The sequence below is a fragment of the Quercus suber genome, unplaced genomic scaffold (assembly GCF_002906115.3).
Source record: "Quercus suber isolate HL8 unplaced genomic scaffold, Cork oak 2.0 scaffold_138, whole genome shotgun sequence".
NCBI lineage: Eukaryota > Viridiplantae > Streptophyta > Magnoliopsida > Fagales > Fagaceae > Quercus > Quercus suber.
This window is the reverse complement of record NW_027069600.1, coordinates 441,221-456,940: the sequence shown is the minus strand read 5'-3', so window position 1 is coordinate 456,940 and position 15,720 is coordinate 441,221. Positions and strand designations below refer to the sequence as shown.

Here is a 15,720-nt window from a genome sequence, read left to right as displayed (position 1 = left end):
AAGATAGACATATATATGCATCAGCCGGAACGAACCGAGTCATTTTATATTAGGAATATTTCGTATTTATTGTTGACACCATCAGAAGGTGGGAAGAGTGTCAATTATTTTGATAATAGGGGACATATTATTATTTCTTGAAAGTCATATAAAACTAGTATAATTTCGTTGTACCGGTAGGTCTCAGTGTAAGTTACCCTTCTTCTTTTCTTTTTTTTTGGATTAAAGACAAAAATTAAGACAAGCACTACTTCAAAATAACATAATTCATTAAAAATTTTAGGCCAATCCTTATCAAATTTAGTATAAAAAAAAAAAAAAAAAGTGAAGTCAAAGGGATTATAAAAAAAAAATTAAAATTTTTTTTTAAAAAAAATCAATCTCTAATCACCACGTTTATTGACCCAAATTGCTTCATTCAATACTATATAGCGTAATTAAATTCAATGATGTGCTTTGGTGAGCATATTTACATATTTGTTATATTTATTGGCAATTTGCATGTGGTCAGAGATAGCAACAAGGCAAGGTAGGATCAAGGTAAATCAAGACGGGTGAAGGTATGGTTCCATCTTAAATATGGTGGCTCCAACAATGATAAAATAAACATGAGAGAGAAACGGACATCGATGCTTGAGAGTTCAGAGAGAAAGGGGGAGAATAACAAAAATGGAAGCTAAGCTTACCAAGAGAGAATGGAGGAATCAAGCTGAGGTTGTTATTGATTCATCGCTTTATAATCTAACAAAATGACTGCTCTATAGCTGATATACAAAAGCAAAGACTTAACATCATATCCAACTTTTGTAGTTGTACTCTGGTTATGTAATATATTTTAAATCTGGTTTAAAACACTAATATTACTATTTTCGTGTATATTCTAATTAGGGGTGTGCAAAATATTCGCTTAACCCGCCAACCCGCCTATCTCGTGCGGGTCATTAAGTTAGGCAGTTTGGGTTAGGCAAGTTAGACCCTTAAAATTGCAGATTAGATTGGGTTATGGATTAAAAAATTTCCAACCTGCTATAACCCGACCCACCCGCTTAATTATACATACATAAAAATAAAAAAATAAAAAATAAAAAAAATAGTTCAAATTGTTAACTATTTAAAGTTAATCAATTCACCTAATAAATTTTTACAACTGATCAATAATCAATTCCCTAAACAAAACTAGCCTTCAAAAAATTTCTTAAACAAAATCTAAAAAGTCAACATTGAAACCCTAAACATCTCTACCTACCACCCATCCCATTTACTTTAGACGTATGTATAGTATACACTTTATGGCTCTAGCGCTCTATTTGTTTCAGCATTAACGTTTTCAGGAAAATTGTTCATTTTCTAGAAAGCATTTTCTGAAAAATTATCTCATTTTCTAGTATTTGGTAATAACCTTGAAAATAAGCTTAAGAATGTTTTCTAGTGTTTGGTATCCACAATTTTTATAACATTTCTTGTATAATATGTGTATTGTGTAAACCCACCTAATGTAATCAATATAAATAAATAATAATAAAAAAATCAAGAATGAATTTGGTTTTCAAACTAAAATTTTAATAACGGATACAATCAAAATTAGCTGTCCAATTTTCATAATCTCAAATACTCATCTTGTTTATGTATATGAACAGTATTTTTGATAAATAACATAAGAAATTTTATTAAAAGGAACCAACCAAGTACACTGGAAGTGTACTATAGTGGCACAAATCAAGAGCAATATATATATATATATATATTAAACATTCTTCTCATAATTCAAAATAACCATTATACCCATAAGTTCCATTTTAAATAGTTCAAAATGCCACATAAGCCAAATAATTTGATAAATACCAAAAATTGTTATAGAATTGTTGACGGATTTGTGAGAAGAAAAAAAAAAACTTATTAAAAAACGGTGTTATAGAGGAGAGAAGAAATTGGGGAAAAAAATTGAAGAGAGGCAGATGGAGAGAGAAATATGTGGGAAGAGAAAAGGCCAGAAGGGGTAATAGTAAGGGTGTGAGAAGAGAGAAAAAACAAAGGGAAGAGAAGAAATGAGAGAGTTTATTGTGAGAAAAACTGAATGAGCGAAAGAAAATATTGTTTCCTGAATTAGAAATAGATAATATTTATTGGAATTATGCGCCGCATGAGAAAGAGAATGTTTTCCATTTTTTTTTTTATAGAAAACAATTTATAGAAAATAAGCCTTATTTTTATAAGAGTTTTCCGTTGACCAAAAATAGTTTTCTGTTGACCTTTTTTTTTTTTTTTTTTTATGTTACCAAACACTAAAAAAATGTGAAAACTATGTTTATAGAAGGTTTTTTAACTAAACAAACAAAGCGTAGGTCCCACTTTTTCTTCTCACCTTTCACTTTTGGCTTTCACCTTCAGCCACTATCTTTCCCTTCCTTTTTCTTCTTTAACCTTTTTATAGCCTATTTCTTATCATTTCAATTCTTCACCGACAATCACAAAGGTACGTAATTGCGTTATTGTCTTCTACTATTTAAATATTTCTTGTTTTTTTTATATTTTGGTTTATGTCATTTGATCCATTTATATATTATAAAATGTGATATAATATTACAAGTAAAGTCATTTTGGCAAGCAGGTTCATCGTGTATTCAAGTAGTTCATTGTATATTCAAGTTAAATATGTTATATATCACGTAAGAATACAGTTCATTTAATTCTTTGTCTTTGTCTTTGTCTATATATATATTTTTAATCCTTGATGTGACTTTGAAAATGTTAAAACTTTGAGTTTGTTGATTTAATTTTCCTAAGTTATAAGGCAAAGCTTACTGTTTTTAATTTCCTAAGTTGTAAGGCAAAGCTTACTTTTGCTAGAGATGATATATCTCTTTTTCATTGATCCTATGTTTATGTTGGAATTGAGACTATTCAATGAAATCTACCTTCAGTTTTTTTTTTTTTTTAATGCATTAGTTATATTTTGAGATTATTCAATAAAAAAATTGTAGTTTGTGATAATTTATTTTTATTTTTATTTTTAATGTTGTTAATGCCAACCTGCCGAGTTGAAACCACCAATATTTGTAACCAATCCACCGGATTTAAACTTTGGTGGGTTGGTAGCGGATTGGAATTTTTCCAACCCGCTAGTGGCGGATTGGATAGAAATATTGGCATTTACCCACCCAATTAGACCCGCGCACACCTCAGTTCTAATAAGTATTACTTTTTACTCAAAAAAAAAAAAGGTATGTTTATCCCACATTAGTTGTATGTGTCTAGTATTCGCTGTTTATAACTACAGTCTAGACTCTTTTATAGTTGTACTCTAGTTATGTAATGTATTATAAACCCGATTTAAAATACTAATATTACTATTTTCGTATGTATTCAAATAAGTATTACTGTTTACTCAAAAAAAAAATCCTATCTAACTAATTGTTACTATATTTCTGGACATTAACAGGAATTTGTTTTAATTAACTACACTAACACTACTAACCTTCTTAAGTACTTATAACATTTATCTCTAAACGTAACAGTACATGTCTTAAACTACATAATGTTGCACTATACATGACTTGCAGTATTCCAAATTAATGAAAAGAATTACTACATTACACAAAAAAGTGTATTACATGTCGCTCAACTTAAGATACTTGTAATTTACAAATTGTTTTGTCTTCAAGCATGGGCATGAGGCATCTCTTCTCATTGTTCATCAGGAAGAGGGATATATAGGGTTAGGATTAAGTTAAAAGCTAAAGCTAATTAACTACCCTAACGAATCTAACCAATCTATGTATGACACTTGCCTCTTAACTCAACACTACACACACACACACACACATATATATATATATATATGACAATACTTAAGCCACACGTGATGTTGCACACGACTGCAAGTTATTTTGTCTTCAAGCCTGGGCAACTCTTTTCGATGTAAACAATATGGGGAGGAATATACAGGGTTTGGATAAAGTTATACATTATGTAACTCTCTTTGATATTTTAAGAATTCCAATGTTAGCTTATGTATTCATTTTATTCTTAGCATGCACATTAAATTTTGTGTTAATCAAATTTATTTACTATTTGATTTATAAGTTTATATTTGACATATAATTTTAAATATAAAAATACTTAAAATTTAAACTTTTAATAATAAAATAGTTATTGATCTTCAATTACAAGTAAGGATATTATGTTAAAGGCAATATAATCAAACAGTTGAGTTGTCAAAATACTGTTTAAAAAATTTTTGGAGTACAAATACTTTACACCAGGTATATAAGGTGACTGGGTGAGTCAGGTAAAGCGAAGCATCTTTGCCATGGTTATTAATAAGTAGTATCCCTTTCAATGAGGCCCATATGCATGACAAAAAGCTGAGTCTAATAAGATTTGATCCTATCCATATCTACCATTTGAGTAAAATCTGGGGCAATAATATATGTAAGTTGACTATTAGTCGCAATAAATATAAGTTGGAACTTGAAAGACCAGACACTTTTTTTTTCTTTGAGAAGAGAAAGACCCAAGTACTTTTCTCTTTGAGACAAACCGCAGGCCGCAGCAATACATAATTGAGCTTATTGAAGGGAGCAGTCTTTTTGGGTGACATTTGGCGAAATTGTAAGCAATAAACCAGAAAGTGTATGATTGCAAATGCGAAGTTATGTAGGAACCAGAGTTGAGGGCCCATTTACATAAATGTCAATTATGGCCTTGGCAACCATGCTAAAACCTTGTTGGTGGCTTAAAAGCTTTATAAGAAAAATCACAAAAATAAACAATCAAAATTCAAATATATGCAGGATAGAGCAGCAAAGCTACGTGAAAAAACTGATATTTTGGACCACAATATGTATATAGTCCAGCGACAAAGCCTAATAGAAGCGATAATAGTTTCGCATGCGTCTGGCCTTGACCTACCATGCTAATCAAATCACTACTCCACAGCCCTAGTGTACCTACAGTAGTGAGAAACCCTAGCTAGTCACTCTTATTGGATATGGTTTTGGCTTTTTCCCTACTTTGAAGGTTGAGCCACCAGCCATTCCTGTCCAACTCAACTTGGTTACCAAATTTTACAGATACAAAGAGTTAAATATCTTTGAATGTATAATGTTGAAACATTAATGGTTATTGAATTGACCTAAGGTAAGGTGTCTAGCTTTTTTAAGAGTGGTGAGGTTTGCTGGGTTTGGTCCTATAAGGTATGAAATGGCCTTAGATGCATGTCCATTTTGAAATCATATTCTGTCACAAAGATTATGGAGCAATATTTTCGATTACTGTTATTTAGAAAAGTAACTTTTTGAATCTTTTTTTTTTTTAAAGAAAAAAAAAACTTTGGATCCTACTTATTCCTGTGTCAATGCAGCTTAGGTGATAGTTGGTACCCACCATATACTAATAACTGTAGCAACTGTGTAATAGCTCACACTTGATGTGAGACAAAGAGAGATGGCATACAGTTAGAGCCTAACTTTGTGGGGGCATATAAATTGTTCGTCATTCAAAGGATTAGGTGTCCATATTTTCTGAGTACATTTAATTTAGATTGATGATAGTCAAGTTCAAGCCGATTTCTGACAAAGACAGGACAAGGTATATCACACAATCTTGACCATGACTCGTTTCTTGACCAAGATTTGTTCTAAGATACTTTAGGACTCACACATATGAATTAAATACCCAAAAAATTTATAAAAAATAAAAAGTGTTTGTGATTCTGTTTATGTTTTCTTTTTCTCTCCGATGAATCCCTCTCTCCGGGACTACTGCGTGAGCAAAATCCAGACCACCTGAGGATTCCAGAAATATTAGTAGAATATTACGTAGGATTTGTAAGTCTATGAAAGAAAAAAAAGAAAAAAAGAATTTCGCACTCAAAAATGTAAAATAGTAGTACTATATATACACATTTAATGTGTGAATTACGTGTAATCTCTCATAAAGCAGCCTGGAGAGAGACTGAATTGGCGTTTAGAAGTCCATAAATTTGACCAATTAATAGTCAGAGAGACTTAGAGATGTGTTAAGAAAGATATATTTGGTACCTTGTCATTTCCATTTTTCCACAGTGACATCACGTGAAATTGCGTGTGATATGTCTTATTAAATATTGAGATTAGAAATTACAATAGAAATCAGAATTAGCATATACAGTACCTTAAAGTAACTTATGGGAAAACGGGGTTATTAGTACTTGATTACTCATGAGGCTAGCTATAGAATCATATATAGCACTCTCATATATTGACATTCTATTAAACTTCGCATTATGATCATGATCATTTCATTATTAGCTTTTGAAACGAACAAATTAGAAAAGGCTGGTCACCATCGTTAAGTACCATCTTGATATGCTAAAATAGAGCTAACGCACTAGCTAGCCAACGAAAAAGAGGGAGAGTCATCCAAAGTGACCCCAAGTGACTACAACCAGTAGACAAACTATGGATTTACTTGCTGACAAATACTAAACAATATACTCATTTCAAATGTTATCTGTTGCTTGATACAGTAAATTGACTTGTTAGTGAAAATCACAGTTAATCTTACAATCAAAGTGGAGGACGAATTTACTGATAGACCAAAAAAAAAAAAAAAAATCAATGAACTCATTTTAGATGCTGTAAATAGTGTGATAAGATGACTTGATTCCTATACTGGATGACCACTTATTCAATGAGAAACACATATAGTGAGTGATTCAAGAAGCTACAAGTGCAATCGCATAATTAACAACCATCTAGCCTATGTTTATTTTGCTCATGAAGATACACCAACATTGAATTAAAGCAGTATACAATTTCTACTCCCACTCTTGATTTTATGAGAAGATTTGAAACATAAACCTTTTTTTTTGGGTAAGTAAAGTCAACTGAATCATTATATATACCTATAGTGTAATTGTTTTGCTTTTTCTCTTGGTCCATTATTCATCATATACATTGGATATGACGATCTTCACCATTTAAAATAGACTCTCTTTATTCCGAGTGAAACAAAGAGGATCTTGTTCGTGTCTATAAGGATCTTATTGTGTCTAGAATTCAAAAATGATACATTATTAATAAATAATAGAACTTCAGGCAAAAGAAAACCATATTATTCACAATAAAATTCTTTACTCCACTTTTGTGTTCCATTTTATGATTCACCATTTACAACTTATCTTCTCTTAAATAATCAAAGTTTAAAATGATAAATAATTATACACATGAAAAGTTGTGATTAATAGAGTATAAAATGGAATACAAAAAATGAGACATAAGATTTATATTTATATTATTCATTGAATTTAACGATACAAAAGCAACCAAAATAATAAGCCAATGCTTTGATGCTCGATTTCATAGCAATGCATTGTTCACCCATAAGATATATATATATATATATGAGATGGAAAAGCTTAATCACCATTTTGTAACAGTTATAATGATTTCCTTCATAACATTTGTTCATCAATAAAATCTTGATTTTGTAATTTTATGAAAATTATGTGACTTCCTTTCTTCAACATGATTTTGTTGTTATACCTGCAAAGGTTCTTGACCATTTTTCAGTATAACATAAACAAATGATCAATTTATGCAGTTGTGTCATGAGTGAATTTCTTAGGCTGTTCAACAACTGTTATATCCTTCAGTGTCCAGTAAGCTTAATCATGGGATAATACAATAATGATCCATAATATGTAGATTAAGAATCATCATCTTCTACAATCCATAAGTTCTGATTTAAGGTAATGTTGTGTCCTGAAGAACTAATTCATGAATTCAAAGAGTTATATTAACTCCTTCATAAAGCATAGAACAAGTGCTTTATATACATTAATAATGAGGGTTGTCTCAATCAGTTTGAAGATGAGATTGCACATGTTATGAGCTAGATATTACAAAGCTAGAGAAAATTTTCCATTACCTTTATGTTTCTTCCATATGTACCAAATTTAGAAATCTATGATCATAGCATCATTAATCCTATTATTTCATATATGTACCTTGCCCTATATCACATGCACACACACTTGCAGCAGCTTTAAACACTATCAGCTAATAAGCACTCCTTCTCTCCACCATGCATGTACATTCAAGGGCCAATGGTTCCAAAATTATTTTGCAGATAAGTAGTTGGTATATAGAAGTGTGTGATTATAGTAATTATGCAGTATTTAAGTTTATATATCAACATGTTATGTAACATGTGTGTGTCTATGCAGTAAAAAGAAAGAAAGGAAGGGTTCAAGGATTAACTTTTTGGACTGGAATGACAGCTTGCAAATAGCCAATGCATGAGTCAGACTCTGCAGAACGGGGCAGCCCATGCCCATCTTTTCTTTTGCTCCAGAAATCGTGTAAAGAAGTATAAAACTATAAAGAAGAAAGATTTGGGATTTTAAAATTTAAATTCTTTGCTTAGCCAAACACGGAAGCTAGCTAAATCGTCCGGCAAGCAAACGGATAAACTGGAAAAAGCGGCTTCGAGTGCAACACCAACTAGAAAGCGCATTGAATATCAACCCAGATAAGAAAAATACTGCTAGTGTATAAAGAAATCAAAATGGAGTAACAAAACATTATTATAAAAATGCACACATCCACATGTTCCCAACAAAAAAAAAAAAAAAAAACAAATGGTTTCTAATTAAAAATATATTAATTGGGTCATCGATAAGATCAACTAATAACCATGAAATAAAAAAAAAAAAAAAAAAACAAATGGTTTCTAATTAAAAATATATTAATTGGGTCATCGATAAGATCAACTAATAACCATGAAAATCTGAATTGAAATTCGAACAAGATTAAACATCCCCCATATCATCCTCGCTAGCTCATATCCTCCTCGTTCCTTTCTAATTCCTATGCCTTCTCTTCTCTTCTCTTCTCTACTACTTCTACTAGTGGTTGTTACAAAGTAACTACTACATTAAAACTTTTTAACGAGAACAATGTAGATATGGTGACAAATTTCAAGATTTTTGCTTGCTAAAAGTAGTTAAAACAATGCTTCTATGACCTTGGGGGTGGGAAGAATTGCGTACCAGCCAAGAACGCATTGATTGGAGCTGGAAATAGAGATGAAGGGTCAAGCAACGTGGTAGTAGTTGTTGGGTTATTACTAGTGCTTGCTGTGGTCACATTGGTAGACGTGGTACCAGCCGTAATGAGATTAAGCGGTTGAGTTCCACCACCACCACCACCGCCGCCGCCGCCTGAGGAGCATTCACCACCTGTAGTGTAACGATCTTTTGGACCTTGATCATAAAGAATGCCCTTGAAAACATGCCCTCCAATGTTTACAGCCGTTTGATATGCGTACTGTTCGTCTGGATCTTCCATTGCGCTTACTCTTACACAGCGAAACACTGCTGGAGAGTTTACCTCAGCTGGGAATTGTCCAAGTTCCAACCCTAATATATAATCAACTCCCACAAAAATCAGTTCAAACCAAAAAATAAAAATAAAAATAAATTATATTTGATGTTTCTCTTTTTTTTTTTTTTTTGTTTGCAAAAAAAAAAAGTAAGGAAGAATGGAAAGTAGTCTAACTAATTTCATGGAACTTTTCGTCAGTTTTACTTAGCAACAGTGGGACAATAATATTGGAAAGAGAAAGAAAAGCAAACGAGTGGGTAAAAGAGTATGACTATGGATTTGAGGTAGACTTAGTCACACGCAAACGATATGGATTTGTTGAGTACGGGATTCTGATCATGATTTGTCTATAGAAATCAATTTCCACAAAACCATTCTGTATAAACTTTGTTTTTCTTGAAGAAAAAAAATCCTTCATGTATAGTAGACCTTTCCAAGATCTTATTTTTAAGTCTAAAATTCCAATCTTTGTTTGTATTTGTAGCTATAGACTATAACTTTACCTGACGTGGTGTTGGGTATACGAATGCAAGCAAGTCCATGATTGTCTCTCTGTCTCTTAGGATTCTCTCCTCGAAACTGTTGCTGTTCTTGTTGTTGTTGTTGTTGTTGTTGCTGCTGCTGCTGCTGCTGCTGCTGCTGCTGTTCTTCTTGTTGTTCCTGTTGGTGTTGTAAAGCTGCAAGCTGTTGTTGCCGTTCGCGTCTTTTAGCAGCAGGGACCCAAGTGCTCTTAACGTGGGTTTGACAGTGAAACCCTCGGCTTTTGCAACAAGTTCTGCATCTGAGATGTGGGCAATCCTTCTTAGCTTGGTTGCCACAATCTTGGCAGTTCATGCCTCCACCACCGAGCCCGCCTAGCCCTCCTTGCCTCATCAACGTGAACCCGGATCTTGACGATTCATGGTGATCAGACACGTCGTTAAGGTTATGGTTGCTAATTCTTCGACTACTAGGACCCACTCCAAACGAGTAAAAGTTGCTCAAGTTTTGCTGTGGCGGATAGTACTGTTGTTGAGGCCATAGCTCAAACCCTTTGTTGTTGCTGCTGCTGTTGTTGTTGTTGTTGTAGATCTCTTCGTTTCTGTACAAATACAAGCTGTTACTATTATTCTCTTGCTTATCTTCCTCTTCCTCTTGCTTGTTGTGTGACCCTTCTCGTCCGCCTAGATAGAATAGCCCAGCCATTTCTTGCACCCAATACTACTCAATTTTGAGTAACAATCCATAGCCAGATTGATCGCACGTTAAATTTAGTAATAATATCCACACACACAAAAAAATTTGTAACACACTTGCCACACACAGCTGGTTTGTGATTTTGTGGTTCTTCAGGGTTCGAATTGTAAATGGAAATTCGGTGTGTGGGTTTTTATGAGACTGAGTCTGTGAGTGTTGGTTGGCTTTGACCTGTTTTTTTTTTTTTTTTTTTGGTTGGGTTGGGTTTCTGACTCTCTGACTCCGAGTGTGTTTTTGTTGTTGGGGGTGTTTTAGCAGCTTTATTTTTGGACAACAATTTTTTGGAATTTAATTGGGTAAAGGACTTAGGAAAGAAGGGTTGCTTAAATTGGGTTTCAATTCTGTTGTTTTTCGAAGCAATAATGGCATAGGGAATTAGAGCTCTCACTGCAACGCCGCCATGTAACTGCACCAAACTCTGCTTATTACACTAACCTCATTTAATTTATGACAACTAACTCAGACTCTCCCTCTCTCTCTCTCTCATAAAAATATACAACTGTGTTTTTGGGTTTCATTTGGGTTTGTGTTTGATAGAAAGAGAAAGAGAAAGAAAAATAGTAATAAATAAAAAAATTTTAAAAATTGTTTTAAAAAAAAAAGGGAAAAAGAAAATACTACTATCATTATCACTAGACATTTTTCTCTACAGTTCTCTTCCAGTTACAATGAATCTCATATAAGAATGATTGAATCTGAGTCGTTGTGTGGAAGATCGTACGGTGGTTCTACACCCACGTGTCACGTCCAGCTTTTGCTTATTCGTCCTTATACCGGAAAACCCGCTGGTACTTTTTCTGACCGTCCCATTTTTAATGCACAAAAAGCAATCTACCACAAGAGAGAAAATAAGGGAATGATAGAGTCACATTGTGCCTGCAACAATATTTATGACAGCTGTCAACTAGCTCTGACATATGTGACTTTTTTTTTTAATTTTACATCGGACGGTTCGCAGTAAAAAACGAGTTTACGAAATTCTCGGGGTGGATTTTTAGTTGTCTTACACTCTTACTCATATGATTTTTTTTTTTTTTTATTCCACTCGAAATTCTTTGTGTGATCATTTTAACATTGACTAATTGTTACGAGGTAATTTTTTTTTAAAAATAAAATAAAATAATAATTAGTTTTGATTTTGAAAAATGGGTTTTTACTTAGAGGTCAACACCTGTGATATTATGTCTAACAGAACTAGTTTTAGAAGAAACCTCTAGCACGTACGTCATTGTTGCCAGCCATTTACCAGCCCATGCATATATAGCTCAATTTTTAGAGTTTTTATATTGTATTTTTATTATTTTTGTAATCAACTCAGTTTCAAAATTTATTGAACCAAGTTTAAACAAATGGAAACTCGGCTACATGTGTTTTAAAACACTTATAACATAGTTTTCCTTGTTAATATTTTGCAATTTTAAAAAGATAGCATTGTCAAATTGCATTTTTATTATTTTTTTGATAATTTGATAATTAGAAGTGTCAATTAATTGAATTACGACTATTGAGAAGCATTTTAAATTTACCTTAAAGTGAAATAAACAAATCAAACTCAAACACCATGTAATCAATCTAACACGACTTATTTCTGGCCATTTGTCAACAAAATAAACAAATCAAACTCAAACACGTTAATAATTTTGATTGACACCCATGTGCCACTACTTATTTTCTTGTGGCTTCAAAGGTAGTTTAATTAAACATACATATTATTTTAAACGTTTTCTTTGTGAGATTTGACAAACACATTTTTATTTTAAAAATATACATGTTTCACGAACAACTAGAACAAGTTTCTAATAAGTCAATGTGTTTTTCAATGTATCACTCAAAAAAAATTTCTAATCGCGCAGTTTCTCTCCTTTTCTTATTTTCATGGTTTTTCTGTCTCCGTTCAATAATTATATAATGTGAACATAAACATGGTCTGATAGTCAATATATTATATGAGTATAATTTCGACCAATCATGTCAACGTGCACGCAGTGTCAAATTATTGACCCCTCAATATAAAAAGTTACGATTAACGCATAGATAGAGTCATACCTGGAATTCATATTTTTTTGTCAAAAATGGGATTCAAACCTTAGATCCATCTATTCTTTGACAAATGGATACAACTTATTGCTTGTACATAGACCCAACTAGGTTCTTTGTGATTGGCTAATCTTTAAAGGGAATAATTGTCCTTGTAATGGACTCAACCACATTAGATCATGACCCATTATGACAAAGTCTTAGGGAGCATATATTAGAGTAGGTTAAGCCTCACAAAGCTACGGGAAGATGCACCCTTTATATCAAACAATCACGTGGAGAGCCCAAAATTAGTGGCCACTTAATAAATGGGTTTCAACTATATGTTTTGATATTACATATATGTCATAACTTTTGTCACAACTATCTTACATTACAAATTATAATTAATTATATGTTACTTTTACATGAATTCGTAATTTTTTTTTCTCACTATTTACAATTTATTAAGTGAATAGTTATGGTAAAAATTACATATTTTTATGATAATATATACTGTATAAGATGGTACGGAGATCCTGCCGCCTTGGCCGCGCCGTACACAAACGCAACTTGACAAATTTTGTTCGGCGTGCAAAAACAATAGGGTCTTTAATAATAATGCTAATTGTTTCGATTAATGACTTTAGAATAAGAGCACAGTATTAGGGGCCCGAGGCCATGACTGTTTCCTTAATTTTATTACTATTTGACTCTCTTTATATAATTTTTTTAATTAAAAAAATAAAATAAAATAAAATAATGGATTTTACTAATGTGTGCTCTAAGGGCACACAATAATTTTCATTTTTGAAAAAAAAAATTTTGAAAATTGAAAAATTATTGACAGCTTTTTCAATTTTGAAGAAAATGTTTCTAAAAGTGAATGATTTAATGTGTGCCCTTAAGATACATATTATCCGGACCCATAAAATAAATAAAACCCAGATGCTGTTGTCACTTTCAGGCAAAATGTAACAATCAGAACATAAATGACATGGTGTAGACATTTCCAAAAAAAAAAAAAAAAAGGGAAAGGCAACTGAAAAGTAGTTGTAAATTAATTTGTAATATGACAATAACATTTGCTGAAATAAAATCATGTTTTTTGCTCAAAATTTTACTGAATAAAATCCTAATCCTTCACAATCTTAGATGTATAATGGATTGTCATTTTCTCTTTCAAGTTTATTCAGCTAAAGGCATGTGAGTGTTGTCCAGTAGACCAGCACACACACACACACACATATATATATATATAAAAGAAGAAGGAAATCAATTAATATATTGTTCTCTTGCAAAATAAATATAATGTTCAGTGTTGGCTGACATGACCCCAGTTTTAATGAATAGAGCATCCCTAAATTCGTGATAGAAGCCAAAATCACCTTTGCGAATGATAAAAGGACTCGAAACAATGGATAATGAGCCAGCACATTCCTAAATTGGCATGTGTCCTAAAGTTTTTATAAAAATTTCAGGTCAAATAGCGTTCCTCAAATATTGAATAACAGTGAAACAACTTCTGCATGTGTCATTGTATTTTTTGTTTCATTTTAATCATTGGATATTTCACATATTTGCTTCCAACATTACAAAAACAGAAAGAACAAAGTTTTAAGAATCTATTAATCCCAAAAGGATTTTAAAAGAATATATTTGATTGCTCAAACCAAGTAATTTGAGTTTGGGTCTAATTTACATGAGTGGCTACATTGCTTCCACAAAATATTCTAACATTGTGTTCTTTGCTGTTTAGTTCTGAACCTACTTTATTTGGTACAGAATGATTAATGAATTTAAAGTTGAAACATTGATAATAGATCCTAGGGGCGCTGATAAATTGGGAGGAAAAGTGGGGTGATTTGTGGGGAGAAGAAAAATTAGGAGAGAAAATTAATGGTGGGTTGATTTTGGGTGAGAGAATTATTTTCTCTCGGGACCAAATACAACTACTTTTCATTTCTACCTATATGATTGATAAGAAATTATTATATATTTTCGGAGTACTATAAATGCGTACTCCTTCCTCTCACATAAATAGTGAGTCCTACTTATTAAATTCATAGTGAGACCTACCATTTATGTGAGAGGGGAGAGTATGCATTTATGATACTTCTGGAGTACTTAATAATTTTTCTTGATGGAGAGGGAAAGAAGTTAAGACAAATAAATGGAAGAAAATAAGGTAATTTCCTTATTTGGCTACCCAAATACAAATATTCTTCAATTCTGTTTGTTTAATTAGGAGGAAAGAAAATAAATTAAACAGATTTTTTTTTTTCATTTTCATTTATATGAATAAAATATTCATATTTGAAGTGGAGATTCTTAATCAATTTTTTTTTTTTGATACATTGATACTTGAGAAAAGACAAATTAATAGCTCTTAGTATGATTTATAATATTTGAAAGTATAAGTACCCAAAGATGCTGACGTGTACTAATAAAAATGAGTAATGCTACATACACGAATTATTTTACTATTAATATGCCTTTCGCATTTTTCAAATAATTGTTGGTAAGTAAAAATGTGATATTAGTAATAGGCCTAAATTATAACTAATAAGAATTTATCACATCAATAATTTGTAAAAAATGTTATAAAATAATTTGTGACGGTATCATTATTTTGTAAAAATGACAAAATGACAAAATTTCTACCAAAGTACCAAACTAAATGAATGAATGGAAGAAAAGAAATGGATTTCCTGAATTTGGCTATAGGAAAGATGTAAGGTGTAGGCATGTAGGTTGAAATAGTGAAATACTTTTCATGGGATCCACGGTTTTCATAATTCATCTTCTTGCTTTTCCCTTCAAACCGGATGGAAAGGGAGGAGAAAAAGTAATGGATTCTACCCTTATCAAAAAATACCATAAAATATTATTATGTTGGATCTGCGTCTGTGGCTTTTTTTTTTCATTTGCTTCTTTTAGCTAAACAAAACATAAGAAAATCATCATCCTCTCTTTTTCTACCATCTTTCTTACCTTCATTCAAACATAGCAAAAGAATGACTACATCACTTCCCTTCTTTCTTTCTTTCTTTTCTTTTTTTTTTTTTTTTTTTCCTCTCAAATTCTATCAACCTTTTCC

General features: G+C 31.9%; 1 protein-coding gene across 1 annotated transcript; it reads right to left on the bottom strand.

Moving 5' to 3' along the window:
- Positions 1–8,709: 8,709 nt before the first annotated feature.
- LOC111995649 (protein SHI RELATED SEQUENCE 5) lies at positions 8,710–11,152 on the bottom strand. Its single transcript, XM_024027567.2, has 2 exons — positions 9,872–11,152; positions 8,710–9,403 (listed from the first exon to the last, which is right to left on the bottom strand). Exons 1-2 carry the CDS (start codon positions 10,551–10,553, stop codon positions 9,003–9,005), a joined length of 1,083 nt encoding a protein of 360 aa, XP_023883335.1. The 5' UTR covers positions 10,554–11,152; the 3' UTR covers positions 8,710–9,002.
- Between the last annotated feature and the right edge of the window lie 4,568 nt (positions 11,153–15,720).